Source organism: Protopterus annectens, chromosome 4.part1 (genome assembly GCF_019279795.1).
Source record: "Protopterus annectens isolate FY-2018-M chromosome 4.part1, PAN1.0, whole genome shotgun sequence".
In the NCBI taxonomy this organism is placed as follows: domain Eukaryota; kingdom Metazoa; phylum Chordata; order Ceratodontiformes; family Protopteridae; genus Protopterus; species Protopterus annectens.
Window position 1 is genome coordinate 369,550,243 of NC_056734.1, and position 19,117 is coordinate 369,569,359.

A 19,117-nucleotide genomic window follows, 5' to 3' on the forward strand; every position below is an offset into this window, starting at 1 on the left:
TGAGCTGGGAGGGGGGGTTTGAAAGCAATAGGGATCCACTGTACATCAGAAAAACAGTGACGCCAAGCTTTGACTGGCATTGTCTTTTAACAAAAAAAAAAAAAAAAAAAATAGTAAATCTCGGGGAAAGTTACTACTGCTTATAGAAAAAGTAGCTCAAATTTAGTGATAGTTCAAGATTTTCCTTCTAGAAACAAAAAGCTGGCAGATGCTTAATTAGGTCTAGACTTTGTGCAGAATGTGATAGCTGAAGTGAATCTGAAGGCTGGATAGTGTTGGTGTTGGTGATAGGATTTAGAAGTTTACCTTTTACTTGTTTCAAATTACATGCAAGATTCTGTGCCTGATGTGGGAAATGTTCAGTGAAATCCTAAAAAAACAAGACTGGGGATGGCTAGATTCTGTTAGTTGTGTTGAAAGGAGGGCCTGTGCAAGTTGAAAGGTTTTTTTTTTTGTTTTTTTTTCTCTCTCCCCAAGGGATGGCAGTGAGTGTGGAAGATAGGTTGTTTGCTGTTCAGTATATCCATCCCCATTGACTGATGTTTGTAACTGCTTCTGGGTAACTAGCAGTGTAGTACTGACTGACTTGCTTCTAGAGTAGCAAGCTAGCAACAAAGTAGTCATTCTGCTCTTTTGCCTGTTATATTCACGCTAAGTTTAGCAAAGCTTTGATTCATTGAAAGCATTTGGGTCTTCTGTATTTCTGATGACATTAAAGTTTTGTGACATTTTTGTAGTTTACACCCAGTGGAATACTATGTGGAGAGTGTTTTAATTTATTCCTTTTTTACAGGAATTTTGGATACATCCAGCAGTGATTTTGAATCTGAAGATGACTTGTTTGATGCAGTTGGCATGTACCTTCAGGAGGTGTCATCAAATTCTAAAAATGAAGACGATATCAAAAGGATCTGTCAAAAAATGTATAATACATTGAAAGTGTAAGTATTCTTTTCCTTTTGTGATGGTCATGATCACTTTTTCTTTGTTTTGTTGTACTTTTGCAGTGTGCATTTTATTGCTTGTATCAACTGTCATTATGAAGTGCTTTGCATCTTGTATGTATGTTCTAGTACTCATCCCACTGGGTATGCTACAGAAACGGTTCGTATGGATTTACCCATTTGAGATAAGTCAGCCAGTAAGTTAGACATGCATGTCTTTGTAGGAAACCTTAACTGTCTGGATACTCTTAAGTCTGAATTCCAAGTATTCACTCGAAGTAGAACTGATGCAAGGTTTCCAAAAATGCTGCACTTAAGATAAAATAATTCTGAGGTAAATGCACTCTGCTTTTACCCATAAGATGTTTTCCTATAACACACATGCGCTTATGTTACTTTAAGGTTTTGGTATCTTGAAGTTCATATGGTTGAGTTTCCGAAAAGTCGAAGTAAAAAAGAAATATGTTTTTGCAGGGGGATACAAGCCCCCTTGCACCCACATGTGAGGAGCTGTGCCCTTCACACTCCCTGCAAATTATATATACCAATTCTGAGATCTTACTGCAGTGGGGAAAAGGGTAAATTTCCCTTTGAAGGAGCTCTATGTATGGATTGTGGTACAGTGGGGATTGGAGAATTTACCTTTTTCCCCAACTGCAGTGCGATCTCCGAGTTGCCCCCTGTAAAACTGTGGGTTTGTTTTTATATTTTGAGTTTTCGGAAACTCTGTCATGTAGTCTCGATGAATTTCAAGTTTCTGAAAACTCAGTAAAGTAATTATAAACACACACACACACACACACACACACACACACACACACACACACACACACACACACACACACACACACACACACTGCTTTAAAAATATCTTTCTCTCTTCTACCCATTACAGTAACATATTCCCGACTCTGTAAAGAAGTACTTTCACAGATTTACTGAGTGGTAGGTTCCTGAAATCTTTCACTTTTGCTCCTTAGACTGTATAGTCTTCATTTTGTGGTTGTCCTTTAAAATTTCCCCCAGATAGTCTTGTGCATCTATATTGCATTTTCCTCCTCTCACTTAGTCTTTAGCAAAAAGAGCCCCAGCTTTACTGGTCTCTACTCATGCCCTTCCTCTCCACCCCACAAACACTTCTAGTGGCTTTTCTCTTCTTTATCTTTCAGTATTGCATATGTCACTCTAGGTATGGTCTTAATCTTGCATAATGAAAGCTTTACTACTTTGCTTATAGAGTCCTGTCGCCTTGAAGATAAAATCCGGTATTTTGTTTGTTGTAACCATCACCCTCTCAGTCTACTTGTTATGGTCTTGGCCAGGTGTGGTAAGCGCACTCATATAATTTTCTTGCTTTACTGCCTTCAGCTTCACACTGATAATCCCAGGCCAGGATTGCTGTGGCCAGCCACAGCATTCTGCATTACAGCCACAGTACCTTGATTACTGACACTATCATTTTCACAGTGTGCTGGGATATGCTTCTGCAAACTTTTTATAAATGTGTGATAGAATATTCGTAGGAAGTTACAGCTTGAAACTCTACTTACCACTATGCTGAAGAAAAGAAAAAAATAAGTAATATAAGCTAATCTCTCTTTGGGTGAAGTGTGCTGCTAATTACATACTTTCTAATGCTCGAGTATTATATTAAAAGTATGTAACTATCTGAGATCTTTCCACAAATGTATGCCCAGTCTCCGTGGGAATACCTAGCCAGTCAGTAATCTCCTTTTTCTTGGTAAGTAGTAGGTGGTCCCCCATTCAGTATTCAATTCTTCACATCTTTAAGTTTTGTTACTATCTGCATGGGTAATGGAACGCTGCTTCTGCTGCTGCTACTTTGTAAAGATAAGTTTTCATTATTTGAAGTATTACAGTAGTAGCTCCACTCTTACTAATAACATAAATGTCTTTTTTTCACATCTTCTGCAAGCCTATGTATGTATTGATTACTGTCGTTATAATGTACTTTAACAATTTTTACATCCTTATGTAGTGTGTTTAACAATCTTCAGCTTCATGCTTCATTTCCCTTTTTCATGAGCAATTCTGTAAGATTCAGAACATTATTCACCCTTAATATCATTTTTTAACTAAATAATAGTTATATTTCCTTCATAAGGCTAATTCAGTTGAGCTGACATTTCATTTTCTGCCCTCAGCTTTAACATATGAAAGAGTGGTCTCATGTCCAAGGATTCTGACATAAGACAGGGACATTACTGCTGCTCTTGTAGATTCCAAAGCTCATTTCCCTGTTGCAGAGTAAACTTGGTCCTCACAACCTCCTTTGGAGGAATGTTCCATTTCTCAGAGTATATCCAAGATAAATGAGAGGTTTTATGGAAACAAATGAATGATCCCCCTGAATTGAGGAGATATGGTTTGTCAGGTCGTCCGGGATATAAAACATGCAGCCGACGCCATTTTATTCAGTCTTTCTTGCCGCGCAGTGCCCGAAGCAGAAGCAGTTCGCAAGTGCCAGTCTGCCGACTCTTGAAATTTTCGCATTTGAGTTTCAGAACCAAAGTCTTCAACTAAAGCTAAGTACCCCGATGGGGAAACTTTTTCTTGCTCCATACCGATGTCCGTAAAAGTTAATAATTGCATTACTTGTGAGAAGCAAATATCTCATAAGGATTTTCATTTGTACTGTATTCCTTGCCTAGGCCCAGATCGTAACGTGCCTTGCTGTCGGGTTTGTGCTAGATTTAACCAATGCACTATTAAGCATCGGTATATTTTTGCTTCTAAATATTTTGGATCCAAATTTAATTACCCTGAAATGTCGTCGGTTAGCAATCCGACTACCGGAGTTCACAAAAAATGCAAAGAAAATAACAGAGGCAGACCGTCAAGGTCCAAAACCGATGACGAAACTTCTCCTAAGTCAGTTGCCGGTACTCAGTGAGACACTTTCGCTGCCCCTGATACCCACTACGTTTGAGTTGCGGGCCTCTACCGAGACCCATGCAGAGTCCGGTATGCCATGAGATTATCAGAGTATTGAACCCGTGGATGTCTGAACCTCAGATGGATCCAGAGCCACTGAGCAGGCACCGGCTTCTGAGGGTGTTTTCAGGCCTCAACATTTTTATATAAAATCGACGCCAGCCTCAAAAACAAGATCAAAAACATCTTCTATGTCTAAAAAACCGACGCATGAGCCACGTGCTCAGGGCCCTATGCCTAAAAAACAGATTATCAAAATGGCTGAGGGCTTAATTACGTTGATCAGGTTTCCATTTCTTCTGATTCCTCTTCTGATCAGAAATTTTCTGTTCCACCCTATGAGGATTCTGATGCAGAAGAATCCATCCTATCTGCATCTCTTCCTGAGGATTATTCTTTTGGAGAAACCTTGCATACTTTAAGGGAGCATTTTCACTGGGAGAGTCAGGATTTCTCTGAATCAAAAAAAGAGGCTTGGGGATTTCCTTCTTCCTCAGCATAGGCCTTTGGAAATACCTCCTGTATTAGATATTGTTGATTTGTTTTCGGAATCGAGCATGGCTCCTAATTCCCTACCTCCAGCTCCTAGTAAGCCAGACAGATATTACAGGGTTCCTGACTCCCAAAAATTTCTATTCAAAAATCCTGCTGCTGATCCTGAGACTATCTCACAGGGTCCCAAAGGTGTAAAGGCCTCTACAGCCAAAAATCCTACTCCCTCTGATAGAAATTCCAGGGTGCTGGATAGATGGGGAAAGAAGGTTTATATGTCTGCAACATTGGCAATTAGGGCCTTAAACTGCCAGTTTCATATGCTTAAATATCAGCAGCATGTTATGGGCTTATTGAAACAGAAAATGATGATGATTTCTGATTGTGTGGAAAATAAAGAATTACAGGAATTATTGCATTCAGCAGAATAAGTTGTAAAGCATGTTTTGCAGTGTGGTTTTGATTCCTTGGAGGCCTCTTGCAGGGCCGCAGTTACTGGATCTGTGATTAGAAGTCATGCCTGGCTCAAGGAGCAAAATTTGAATGATCATGTTAAAGCTAAATTGTTGGATGCCCACTTGCAGCATGATACTCTTATTTGGTAATAAGGCAGAAGAGGTTTTAAAGAAAATGGAATACAAAGCTAAATCTATGCAAACTGTAAAAGATTTCTTACAAGTGCAGCCACCCAGGTTCAGTAGGCACTGGCCTTCTAAAAAAATTAGTCCTTTCCTGCGTCCAACAGAGCCTCTCAAGGCAAATCCAGGCGTTCAAAAGGCTCTAGATACCAATCACAGTGTTCTTACAGGTCAAAGCAATGGGGTGCCTCCACCTCCAAATCTGGAGGAAACAAAGCACAACCCTACAATAAGTAGTCTCAATGACTTCCCTCTACCTTCACCAAGCACTTATCTTTTGGCAGCCCCCTTGGGGGGAAAATTAGCACTTCATGCTCAAAATTGGCAGTTAATTACCCAGGACAAGTGGGTATTAAACATAGTATCCTAGGGATACAGATTTCATTTCCATACTTTGCCAGTTCCATACGGTTGGCCAGATCTGCCACAAAATCAATGGGCAGAGGCTCAGAAACAAGTTATGTCCCTCATGGATATGGGGGCTATTCAACCAGCACCAGAAAAGGGAAAAAGGACAAGGTTTTTATTCAAGACTTGCCTGGTACCCAGAAAAGACAATGCCTCGCGTCCAATACTGGACATATTGATTTTTGAAGATGTTCCTGGACATTCCAAAATTCATAATGCTGACTTTACAACAGCTACTGCCTATGCTGGGCAGAAACGCTTGGTTAGTGATTCTAGACTTAAGAGGCATACCTGCATATCCCAATAAGGGAATCGTGCAGAAGATACCTCCGCTTCAAGGCAAGTTTTTTACATTACCAATTCTCTGCACTGCCCTTTGGCTTATCTACTGCACCCAGGGTCTTTACAAAGTGCCTGGCACCAGTAATTGCATTCTGCAGACAAAGAAGCATAGAAATTTATCCTTATCTGGGCGACTGTCTCATTCAAGCAGCGGACAAGGGCACTTCTTCAACATCTGGTGTTTTGTAAAAGTGCTTCTAACATGCCTAGGATACACAATAAACGAAAAGAAATCCCAACTGGTACCTTCTCAAATAATTGCTTTCCTGGGTGCTAGCTTGAATACAACTGCCCAGATGGCTTACCTTACGCCAGACAGACAAAGGCAACTGACAACATACTTCATACAAATGGCAACAAAAATAGAGTTATCTGCAAGACAAATTCTGCAGGCTTTGGGGTTCATGGAATCCTGCATTCTACTAATTCCATATGTGAGACTGTATATGAGGAAACTTCAATGGTATCTAAAAAGTTATGGAGTCAACAATGTCACAGTCTGGAAACAATGATTCCTCTCATTCCCTGCCTACAACAGGAGTTTCTTTGGTGGGCAGAGCCATGTCACCAAAACAAGGGACTGTCATTCACTCTACCCCCTGCCACCCAAACCCTAACTACAGACGCATCAGACTATGTTTGGGGGGGCCCACCTGGCAGGGAGATGCATTCAGGGCAAATAGAGGCCAAAACAAATGCATCTGTATATCAACCAGAAAGAGATGCTAGCTGTTAAGAATGCACTGACCGCCTTCAAGGATTTAATTCATCCAGGACAACTACTGATAGACGGACAACACCACGGTTATGTGGTACATAAACAAGCGGGGGTACACATTCCTACCCCCTTTGCCGACTAGCCATGGCATTGTGGAACACCGCTTTGACTTACCAAATACATATTCAAGCTCAATTCCTGCCAGGAAAACGAAATACTCTGGCAGACTACCTAAGCAGAAATCTTATGGACCCGCACGGGTTGAAACTGGATCCACAAATCTTCAGCATGTTAACACAGAAATGTGGGAGCCCAGACATAGATCTATTTGCCTCTCCCCAAAATTGTCAACTGGACAAATTCTGTACAAGGACCTATCACAGACCAGCATGGAAAGTGGATGCCCTATCCTGCAGTTGGAAAAACCTATCAGTCTATGCCTTTCCCCCTCTGCCTCTTCTCTCCAAGGTCTTACTAAAGGTCAGACAGGAAAAATCTAAAATGATCCTAATTGCTCCGGACTGGCCTCGACAGCACTGGTACCCAATTCTAAGGAATATGTCTCAACTCCCTCCTTGGTACTTGCCTCAAATACCTCATTTACTGTCTCAGCAGAAAAATCAAATTCTGCACACTCTGCTCCAAACTCTGAACCTTGCAGCATGGCTGATCATTTAATTATTCAAACACCACCTCTCAGTAAATCTGTGATGGATGTCATTTTGGAAGCCAGAAGGCCTAGTACCAGAAAATCTTATGCTGATAAATGGAAGAGATTCTGTGCTTGGAACCAAGCACAAGGGACGGACACAGCAAAGCCCAATATCCCTCAGATTTTACAATATTTGACTGAGATGCTTGACAAGGGCCTATCTTTTTCTTCAATAAAAATCCATGCCTCTGCCATCTCGGTTCATTACAACACAGAGCCTCCCCTCTTTTCTCATACTCTCCTTAAACAGTATCTTAGAGGGGCCAAAAATTTAAGGCCTCCCAGAAGATCACCAACTCCTACTTGGGACCTCAATTTTGTGCTGGAAAAACTCACCCTGCCTCCTTTTGAACCAGCAGCTACTGCGGATATACAATTTTTATCTTGGAAAACAGCTTTCCTCTTGGCAATCACTTCAGCAAGAAGGGTTTCAGAACTACAGGCTCTCCTGGCTGTGGAGCCTTTTATTACATTTTACCCAGACAGGGTGTCCCACAGGACCAATCCTTCTTTTATGCCTAAGGTGGTATCCAGTGTGGCTCTTAACCAAACAGTTCGCCTGCCAACATTTTACCCAAATCCGCAGAACAAGGGGGAGCGGATTCTGCATTCATTGGACATACACAGACAACTACGATTCTACTTAAACAGGACCAGATCTCTAAGAAAATCTGAGCAACTACTGGTGGCATTTGCTGCAGGATCAGAGGGGAAGGCTATTTCAAAGCAGACTATTTCTAAGTGGATAAGCCACTGCATTCGTTTCTGCTACTTGCACCATGGTAAACCTGTGCCCAAGGGGATCAGGTCACATTCCACCAGGGCTGCCCCTACCTCAGCAGCTTTTCTCAGAGGAGTTCCAACCAAAGACATTCTAGAAGCTGCTACTTGGAGCTCTGTTAATACCTTCACAATGCATTATCATTTGCACCTCTTCTCCAAATCCAGTGCTGGCTTTGCCACTGCTGTTCTACAGGGCCTTGTAGCAGCTCCTAATGCTATTTAGTTCCATTCTCCCATCCATAGTTTTGAGATTCTACCCAAATGTAATGGACTGCAGCAGTGAAACACGAAAAACATAGTACAGTTGTGTACACTTAGCATAAATGTAGATGTTCGAGTGTATTCACTGTTGCAGTCCAGGTTACCCAGCCGCCATCCCCCTTTTCTATAACTACTCTTTCCTTCACTGTATTCTAAAGCCTTTGTGGTGTATTTGCTTTTAGATGAAGGTAAAGTTTATGTTGCTAAATGTGCATTTACATATATTTGTTTATTTATATATATATATATATATATATATATATATATATATATATATATATATATATATATAATGTGTGTGTGTGTAATATTTGTTTATTTATATATATATATATATATATATATATATATATATATATATATATATATATATATATATTTTTTTTGCTCCCCATTTGGGGGGCACCTTAAATCTGGGACAAGAAAAACTGAATAAAATGGCGTTGGCTGCATGTTTTATACCCCTGACGTCATGGAAGGGGATACAGCAACTGACGCAGAACCCAAGACTTTGATATTCAGGCGGACTGAGGGCAACCTGCCAGCAGATTACCCAAATGTAATGACTGCAACAGTGAGTACACTCGAACATCTACATTTATGGTAAGTGTACACAACTGTACTTTCTTCCATTAGTGCCAGCCTTGGAGGCTGTATTTAATGCTCCCTTGTTAAAGTGCAGTTTAAAATGTACATAAATAATATTAATTACCTTTTAGTCCTGAGTCAAGAATAACTCCTCAGGATGTGCAAAACATTTTCTTTTTATTTAAATCCATGTATGTCAGTGCTGGGAGACTATCTACACAATTTAAAGTCAGTCTCACCAAGCAGCAAAAATATACACTCTTTTTATTTAATTTCTTATCAGTATCATGCATGCAGAATACAGACATGGTCAAATAGGATTTCTGCAGACCCTTGTGCTTCTTGCTTAATGCCGCATGTGAACAATCATGTTATTTAGTACCAATAATGTTTTAGAAAAGTACAGGCCACCTGGGTTGTTAAGCAGTCTTGTTTCTTGACCTTGTACATTTTAGTACCAGTACATTCCAACTCCCAAACATTCCTTGTAACTATCAATGCCAGCATGAGAAGGTCAGAACTTGCATATACAGTGTGTTCTTTCTTGCTTTCAGAAAACAGTCTTTGTAACATCCCTTAACTCCTTCAGCACTTTTTTTTTTTTTTTACATTCAGTCATCTGTTAATGTACTTGCAGCTTGATATTAGAATGCAGTTGTGAAACGCACAGAGCTACAATAAGTAATTGTGATTTGCATAACTATGCATCTATACCACATATCATTTTTAACATGAACAAATATTAAATAAGTCAACAAACATATTTGTGAAGAAATTGTAAGTTGATATGCATTTTGTGTAGAATAATCATGAGAGATACATTTTTCTCTGAGAGACTCCCTTCTCTGACACTACTAGTGTCATAAAACACACAATTATAGTGTGATTTTTCTTAATTTGATAAATGCACTTCATCTGTAGTGATAGAGTTTTCATTCATCAGGTACAAGTGGCATTTCACGTGCAGGTGCAATCCAAGACTTTGTGATTATAGCCTTTAGAACAGAAAATATTATGACAATTAAAAGAATAATACCAGCTTTTATACCTTGTAATGTACCAGTTTCCGGGTTACCAAATACATGCCCAGCCATCCAAAATGTGTAGTTTTAGAACTACTGTCCAAATATTGTCCCTCTGCTTCATGACATTGGCCAACTTTTTCTCTTCATTATGGTAGTCAGTAATACAACAACAACGAGGATATTTTTGAGGGAACATACCCCCCCTTTTCTAGCAGGCATTATATCGAATGCCAATTGGTTCTGTAACACTACAGTTCATATTGCAGTCATTTTTTTACATTTGTCATTGTGATGTGATATGAAGTATGGTTAGCCACCTCCTGAAGAATTTGAGCAAGCATGGCAATTTCAAGCATTGTCCTTTGCACTCCATACCCAGGAGTTAACTGAAAATATTTGTTCTGCCCAGTGGATTACTCACTTATTTCTCAGCCTACCTGCTGGTGGGTGTTCGAAATGTTGAATAGCAGGGGTAATATAGCCTACAAAGCAACATCCAGACCAGTTTGTGGGTAACCAGGGTTAGGCATGATCACCACAAATGTAGTAAGGATCCTCTGTCATGACCATGCCATGCTCCCAGTCCTAGCTTCTTAACTGTAAAGAGTTAAACACACTCTAATGTCTGATGTCGTTGTATTTGCTGATTCTCACTGGCACAGTCCCATATCTGGCATAACATGTGTCCATGATTTGTAGTGGCAAGCTGAAGAGAAACAACCTTTAAAAATTAGTCAGATTACACCAGATTAGATCAGTGTCACTAAGTTCTTTCTCAAATGTTACCTGTGATGCAGGAATTGGAATCATGGTAATCCCTGCCTTAGAATGTTGAGGTATATATGAACATACACAACAGTTGGTTCTTCGACAGTACGCTGTGACAAACAGGAAACTGATTTTCTCTTGACCAGGGTATTAAAGGAAACGGCAACTAAAACAGAACAAAGGTACCTGTTGTTATGGGTTTCATCATGTGGTGCTGTTTTAGTTGATTTTTTTTCCTTATATGTTTCACTGGGCAGATGATTTATCCTTCACACTTCGATCTTCTTTTGCCAGCAATGATGATTCATCTGGAACACACGGCAGGCCTTCTTTCAGTGGGATGAGTGGGTTCAGGATGGTTGTCTTGCACAGTGGATGGCAGTCAGGGTGGTGAGGATTACAAGGTAAAGGCCTTTTCACCTCTGGCTCAAACCGTTCGTTCTTTGGAAGGTTTTCACATAAACCCAGTCACCCAGCTGCAGTTGGTGACAGGGCTAGTCAGGTGGTAAAGGAAGACATACTGCTGTAAGAATCTATCTTTTCTTTTTATTATCCATTAGAGTTAATCTTTTCATTTGTCACAGGGGGAGCAAATTTAAGGGCTATGGGTCTTCCCATTAATTTCTCATAAGGTCTCACTTTCCTTGTAGAATTCAAAGTGTCTTTGACCATTTAAATTTTGTTTTAGTACAAATATTGGAAGAAAAAATTTTTTTTAATTTTTAAAAGGTCTTATAACCCTCTCTACCAGTCCAGATGATTGTGGATGGTTGGGACAGTGAAGACTTAGCTTAAAAAAATTCATAGCTCCATGATCAGGGAATTAAAATGAGTTTCCTGGTTGCCTGGTCACTGTTGATATACAAGGTACACCAACATTACAGAATCTGCTTTGTGACATGGGTGAACTTTTACCCATGCAATAAACATACAAATTATTAATAAAACAGTTTGTAAATTATGTACTGTAGTCATCTGGACAAAGTCCATCTGTACATTAACAAAAGGTCCCCAAGGTGGTGGCAGCTGACGTATTCTAAACTATCGCACAGCTATTAATATAGTGAAGTATCAAAGAGGATACATAAGTGGCATGCCAACTTCAAGTAATTTGATTAAATAAAACTTCCTTACGTGCATGGGCTAGTAAAAGATATGCCCTTCCTAGGTAAGGTAGCAAGGAGGCAGGCATTACCAGTTTGCCATCTGGACATTGCCGTACTCCATCAGAGGATTTAATATATATCCATCTTTGAGCCACTTCTGAACTTCTCATTGAGATTCTTCAGCTTGAAAACTGACACTTTTATCAAAATTAGACATGTCAACATTGTTGGAGTTTTACAATATAATTTCATAAAAAAATATTGCAATTCTATAATCTGCTTGGTGGTATAATCTGCCAAATTATCTATGCCCTTTTGATGGGCATGCACTGAAAATTTTTAACAGCAAAAAACCCCACTATATTTATTTTATTAAAACAAAATATTATGTTTGCGACCAAATCTTCATCAGAAACCATCCACAAATTTAATCTGGTGTCGTGTGTAGGCGTGTCCTTTTTAGAAGAAAGCAGATACTTATTCTCACACACGCGCGCACACACACGCACACGCACACACACACACACACACACACACACACACACACACACACACACACACACACACACACACACACACACACACACACACACACAATCATGCTCTTTGCTATCATCAGCAATAAATAACAAGGATGCAGGATTTAAAAATAGAACACTGTGTATCAAAGAAGCAGATGGATCAGGAAAACAAAAAAATGCACATTCATATTTAGTTAGAAGTGCAGTCAAGAGGAGGAGTTTCATTTTAAGTAATAAAGATGATTCAGAGTGAGTGATAGCTACTGTAAGATCCTACTCTGAGATATTAAATGACCAAGATAAATGTACCTGAGGTAACCATAGCTGTAATTTTACTGTTGACACTTTGTCTCTTTTCCTGCAGGGATAGTTAAAAGATGCAGGGTATCCTGCTAACACTGCTGAAAAGAATCAGATGCTATTAATGAATTATTTACATATTGCAATAACGCAGACCCACCTGGAAATGTCACATCTTTTATATGTATGTTTTTTAGAATTTGAGAAAATAATGAGAGAGACAGTGCATCCTTATGACAACCATGTCCATGTATACTAGTGTTCCTTATAAGTCAAAGTAAACAAAAACTGACTTTCAGAATGGATAGGTAGAGGAAAGAATGCTAAACGCTGTTGCAGAAAAAATATTTCACTGTAGATGGTTATCAACTAAGTATTGTTGCTGGTTTTGGAACAACAGAAAAAGTTGGTAAAACTGCATTGTTTGCAGCTGTCTTATCTGGCAGATAACTGTAAACATTTTATTATATATTTTTTTATTTTGCATTTACGGGGAGAATAGGAGTATTACAAGGACTTTTAGCTGGCACTATTTATTTCATGTATCAAAGACTAAATTACAGGTTAGATTTTTTTTTGTTAAGCTTCTGATTTCAGTGGATACTATGGAATTTTAGGGAGGTGTTTTGGTGGATTCAGTTTTTTTACAGGTTTTACAGATTTTAATATACTGAATTCATTAGCATGTTTAACCCATAAGTTAGCAGGTACCTGCTGCAGCAGTTTTCAGTTGTCTGTATGCCTTCAGAAAGGCTTCTCCCAGCTTTTGCTAAAAATTGTAACACTTCCCCCAATGATTCTGCTGGAACATCTAGATACACCCCTCTGGTGTACAGCAAACGGTGCCACCCAGCTCACACAGAAGATTCACTGGCACAGTTGTACTCAAAGAAAATAATGCCTTTCTTGTCGGTAAGACCTAAAGAAATGGGTATAGGTTTTAAAACAGGATATGTAACAGCAGCATTTGTTAACACCGACTGCCTTTACTTTGTTTCTATACTGGTATTTAACTGTCTGAAGTAACTTTTAATACAGACATAGGGTTTTCAGTTCCACCAAGAATAGAATTGGCTTTACATTTATTTCTGCATTAACATAGGGTCTTTTTTGATCCAGTGGCAGCAAAGGGATTAAGATTTATTTGGGGCGGCCATGGTGGTGCAGTGGTTAGCATTGCCGCCTCACAGCAAGAGGTTCTCCGGTTCGATCCTTGGCTGGGGTGCCTTCTGTGCGGAGTCTGCATGTCCTCCCTGTGGTTGCGTGGGTTTTCTCTGGGTGCTTTGGTTTCCTCCCACATCCCAAAGACATGCTGTAGGTGGATTGGACACTCTTAATTGGCCCTGGGTGTGAGTGTGTGCATGTGTGTGCCTTCCGTGGAAGGTTGAGCACCGGGCTGGCAACTCTACACCGTAAAACTCCACTGTCAGTCATGAGCGGACAGGTGATCCGATGTTGTGACCCCTAACCTGGAAAAGCCTAAAGAAGAAGACAACGATCCTTCCTTAGTCGGTAAGGTGTTTTGCTTCAAGTCTTTTTCCTGCCAGTCTATAAACACTTGATTTATTTTATTTTGTACAGGGCTTGCAAACCCGGCACTAAGGCAGCTGCAATAGCTCGTTTAGCTTGTTCATTTGGGTCTGGTATTTCTGAATGTTCATCAAACCCTGCTTTAGGATGACTCAAATAATCTGCAGGGGCTTTCTCTTTATTTTGCCTACATGCCTGACACACTTTTGTAATTTAACAATGCTGTCCTTTTATCTATTAGTGCATTTTCTGTGGGAGTGAATTTTGTTATTTTAGACTTTTCAAGTAACTGTGTTCTTATTTCATGTGAATCAACTTCTTGAAGCAGCTGGTTTAAATCTGTCAAAGTAGGGTTGTATTTTTTTTTAATTCCACCTTAACACCTTAAATCTTCATGTATGTTTTTTTCTTTCATTTAGAAAACATTTAGACATAGTATGCAAATCAGCATTAGACCCCTCCCCCCCATTTTTTTTCTCTCTCTTTTTTTTTTTTTTGTTTATGTAAAGGTGCCAAAAAATTTTTTCTGCAGAGGCAATAGCCTGTTGTCATACTCTGTCATGTGTGAGTGCTTGTAATGAGCCACAGGAGTGTCAAACACTAGTGCTCCTGTTGGAAAGGTAGAAGCTTGTTGAGAATGACAGGAAGAAGAAGAAAAAAGGAAAACATTTTTGATTGCAGATGCCTGTTCTAAAGATCAGAAGTGAACAGGAGAACTAAGAGTAGATGTAACAGTACCACACCGACCTCGTGTTCAAAATTGCAGAGGTCTGAGAAACAGCAGAATCTTGTACAGGGGCCACTCATCCTCTTTAAAAGTCTCTGCTTTTTTTCTTCCAAACCTGCCAAATCAGGATAGAAGGATCCCTTTCTACTGCTCTTTACTGCTTTCTTAACATGTTACCTGTTGCAACAGTTATTTAGCATCCTGTAACCCCCTTAATGCTCTCTTTCCCTTTCAAGAGCTTCGGTATACCAAGAATAAAATACTGAAATTTGTTACTCACTTAATACCTTTCAGGTTATGAATTTATTCCTATCATAAGTTTCATTTAATGGAAATACTCCACCAGAATTTTTAGTAAGCTGAAATCAAGAATACAATACTGACACTTGTTACTCACATAGTACCTTTCAAGTTATGAATGTATTCCTATCATAAGTTTCATTTAATGGAACTATCCACCAGAACAATTTTTAGTAAGCTGAAATCAGTCATGCAGATGCTTACAACTTTCTTTATTTTTAACTGTGATAAATAAAATATGCAGGTATTCCCTTTTCAGTGATTCAATCTTGCTTGTTTATCTTTTTTTTTTTTTTATAAACTTTACTTACAGATCTTGGATCCTGGCAATTTAGAGGAAAGAAAAATAACTATCAATCCACACACCATTCAAAGAGGGGAAGGATAGTAGGAATTCTGTTATCATCCAATGACAAAGGAGAGGTTTTGATCAACCTTTTCTCACAGCACCCCCTTGCTTTCATTGCATCACAAGCTCAAAGGTTGCAGCTCCAGCATTGCAATTGGGATAATTGTGTCCAAAACTGACCACTCTTTTGGACCCTCTGAGGGTACTTCCACATAGTCGCACCTTGACTTGAACAACAGACACACTTATGTTTCAACATGGTGTAGGCGCATACATTTGAAGTAATTCTTTTAACTTTTTTCTTTTTCTCTCTCTCTGCAGTCATAACATCATACAACAGCACAGACATCAGTTGTACATTAAAGCAGCAGAAAGCAAACAGTTGTACCTCTTAACCTTTTTCCCTGAGGGTACAGCCCTCGACATAAGGCGCCTCCTTGTGTTAATTCTCTCTCTTTTTTTTTTTTTTAATATGCATAGATACACATACAGTAACAATTTGTCCTTTAGTTGGTGTGGGATCCGCCCACTATAACCTTGAGGGTGCCGCCCTCAACACAAGGCACCTCCTTGTGATTATTTTATATATTAATAAACTTTTTGTTAAGTCTTGTGGGAACCTCGCACTATTACTTTTACACACAATGAATAAGCACATTTCTGTCATTCTACAAGGCAGCAGACACCACACACCTAACTAGCAACTCAGTCATTCAACAAACAGGAACCTCATATACTTAAAAAGTAAATTTAGGCATTCAACAAAAAACAGTACTTAAAAGCAAGGTCAGTCATTGAACAAAACAGGACATATGATTTACTTAAAAGCAGTCAGTCCTTTAACAAAGCAATACACAGTATGTTCTTAAAAGCAGTCCGTCATTTAACAACACAGTAAACCCATTACCACTATATTACTTTCAACTGCAGGGTTTTTTTTTAACAAAAGGAAAGAGAGAAAGATATGTTTTTTCCAAAGCCATTTTACCATGTCTAGCTAATATGTTTGCACACCCTAATAGTTAAGTGTCCGATCTTTGACAATTCCATACAAAACAGTGTAGAATTCACAGAAGAACATTCTGTCCTGGGCCCTCATAATTCATTCCACAGTGTTCCGCAGCAAGATCAATGTTCAGATTGCCAGCAGAGCACCACAATGTTAAAGTGCAGTTTAAAATGTGCATAAATAACATTAATTACCTTTTAGTCTTGAGTCAAGAATAACTCTTCAGGATGTGCAAAACATTTTCTTTTTATTTAAATCCACATACGTCATTGCTGGGCGACTATCTACACAATTTAAAGTCCGTCTCACCAAGCAGCAGAAATACACTTTAATTTCTTATCGGTATCATGCATGCAAAATACTGACATGGTCAAATAGGATTTCTGCAGACCCTCTTGCTTCTTTCTTAATGCTACATGTGAACGGTCCTGATTTTTAGTACCAATAACGTTTTAGAAAAGTATAGGCCACCTGGCTTGTTAAACAGTCTTGTTTCTTGACCTTATACATTTTAGTACCTGTACATTCCAACTCCCCAACATTCCTTGTAACTGTCCATCCCAGCCTGAGAAGGCCAAAGCTTACATACGGTGTGTTCTTTCTTGCTTCCAGAAACCAGACTTTATAACATCCCTTAACTCCTTCAGCACTTTTCTTTTACACTCATTCATCTGTTAATACACTTGCAGGTTGATATTAGAATGCAGTTGTGTAACACTCAGAACTACAATAAGTAATTGTGATTTGCGTAACTATGCAGCTATACTACATATCACTTTTAACATAAACAAATATTAAATAATTCATCAAACATATTTGTGAAGAAATTGTAAGTTGATATGCATTTTGTGTAGAATAATCATGAGAGAGACATTTTTCTTTGAGAGACTCCCTCCTCTGATACTACTAGTGTCATAAAACACGCAATTATAGTGTGATTTTTCTTAATTTGATATACATTTTGTTTAGAATAATCATGAGAGATGCATTTTTATCTAACACCCTGTAACAGACCTGATGTCCTTCAAGAATGCAACTGCAGTCATAACATATGGGTTGTCCTGCCTCAGGCAGCCCTTGGTCGGCCGAATTCCAAAGTCTGGGTCCGGCGTCGGCTGGTGTCGCCTCCTCTTCGACATCACAATGGCTGGAGTATAAAGGCATCGGCCGACGCCATCTTCTTCAGTCTTTCTTGCTGCGCGGTGCCCGAAGCAGAAGCAGTTCGCAAGTGCCGGTCGGTCAGCTCCTGTGTTTTCAGTACCGAAGTCATCTAAAAGCTAAGTACCCCGTTGGGTAACATTTATTCTTGCCTCAGCCGATGTCGGAACAAATTGAGAATGTTAATAATTGTTTGTCTTGTGGTAAACAAATACCTCATAAGGACTTCCATTCTCTCTGCCTTCCTTGCCTGGGCCCAGACCACAACGTCTCGGCCTGTGCTGCCTGTGCCTGCTTTAATAAGCGCACTATCAGGCGCCGGGCAGAATTCGCCGAGGACTTTTTCGGTGAATCTTTTGCGTATATCATGCTGTCGGATCAACCGACTACCCAATCTGCTAAAAAACGCAAGGACCGGGACCGACATCCTCGGCCCGCGTCCACTACCGATGCTACTCCCAAGCCCTCTGCTAGTGCTCCGGTTCCTTCGGAAGTGGTAAATCTACCGCTCCAGGCCGACGACAGCGTTAACACGACCTTCGGTCTCGGAGATCTCTCCGGTGCCGGTTGTTGATTTTCCTCCGGAAACTGTAGTTCTGGATCTACCCGACACCATTTCTGTGGACAAGGTTACGCCTGCACGTGGGGCTGCTAGGCCGCCTGTATCCATATCCATCAAGGCCTTTGCACGTGCTAAGGCCGCCAGTCAGGCCAAGGCCCATCCTAGACCTACTGCCCAGGTCCCTTCTTCTGATAAACGAATCATGTCTCTGGCTGCTGATCTTATTTCCCTTATCAGGGGGTCTCAGCCTCATCCGGAGAGGGGTTCTCAGCCACCTCTAGAGAAAAGGCCCAGAACTGAGCAGGCGGACGACCTCTCTTCGGATGAAGCCTCTGGGGATTCTGAACATTCTGATACCCAAGAAGAATCCTTCCAGGCCTACGAGGACTCTGATGCTGAGGAATCAATTCCCTCTGCCTCCCCGCCAGAGGATTTCTCATTTGGTGAAGTCCTGCATTCCATGAGGAACATTTTCAATGGCAAGGTCAGGAATTCTCTGACTCCAGGAAAAGGCTTCGTACCTTCCTCAAGCTTCCCCAGCACAGGCCTTTAGCTATTCCACCTGTTATGGATGTTTTGGATGATGTTTTCTCTGACTCCAGTGCTAACCCTGATTCTCTTCCTCCGGCTCCTGTCAAGCCGGACAGATATAGGGTCCCTGACACTCACAAGCACCTTTTTAAGGCCCACTCTGTGGATCTAGAAACTATTTCACAGGGCCCCAAGGGAGTGGCTACCTCCTCTGCCAAAAACCCACTGTCAGCAGACAGGGAAGCTAGGTCCCTGGAGAGATGGGGTAAAAAAGTATATACTTCTACTACCCTGGCCATGAGGTCACTAAATTGCCTTTTTCACATGTTTCAGTACCAGGATTTTCTCCTGGATGATTTACAGAAAAAGTTAGCCTCTCCTGAGCCTATT

General features: G+C 40.1%; 1 protein-coding gene across 1 annotated transcript in view; it reads left to right on the top strand.

The window, feature by feature from the left end:
- The window catches only part of ABCF3 (ATP binding cassette subfamily F member 3), a 1,867,236-nt gene that overhangs the window by 148,695 nt on the left and 1,699,424 nt on the right, over window positions 1–19,117 (top strand). Inside the window, exon 2 of the mRNA XM_044070185.1 lies at window positions 794–941. Coding sequence (XP_043926120.1) covers window positions 794–941 — 148 coding nt within the window. The remainder of the gene's footprint in view (window positions 1–793; window positions 942–19,117) is intronic.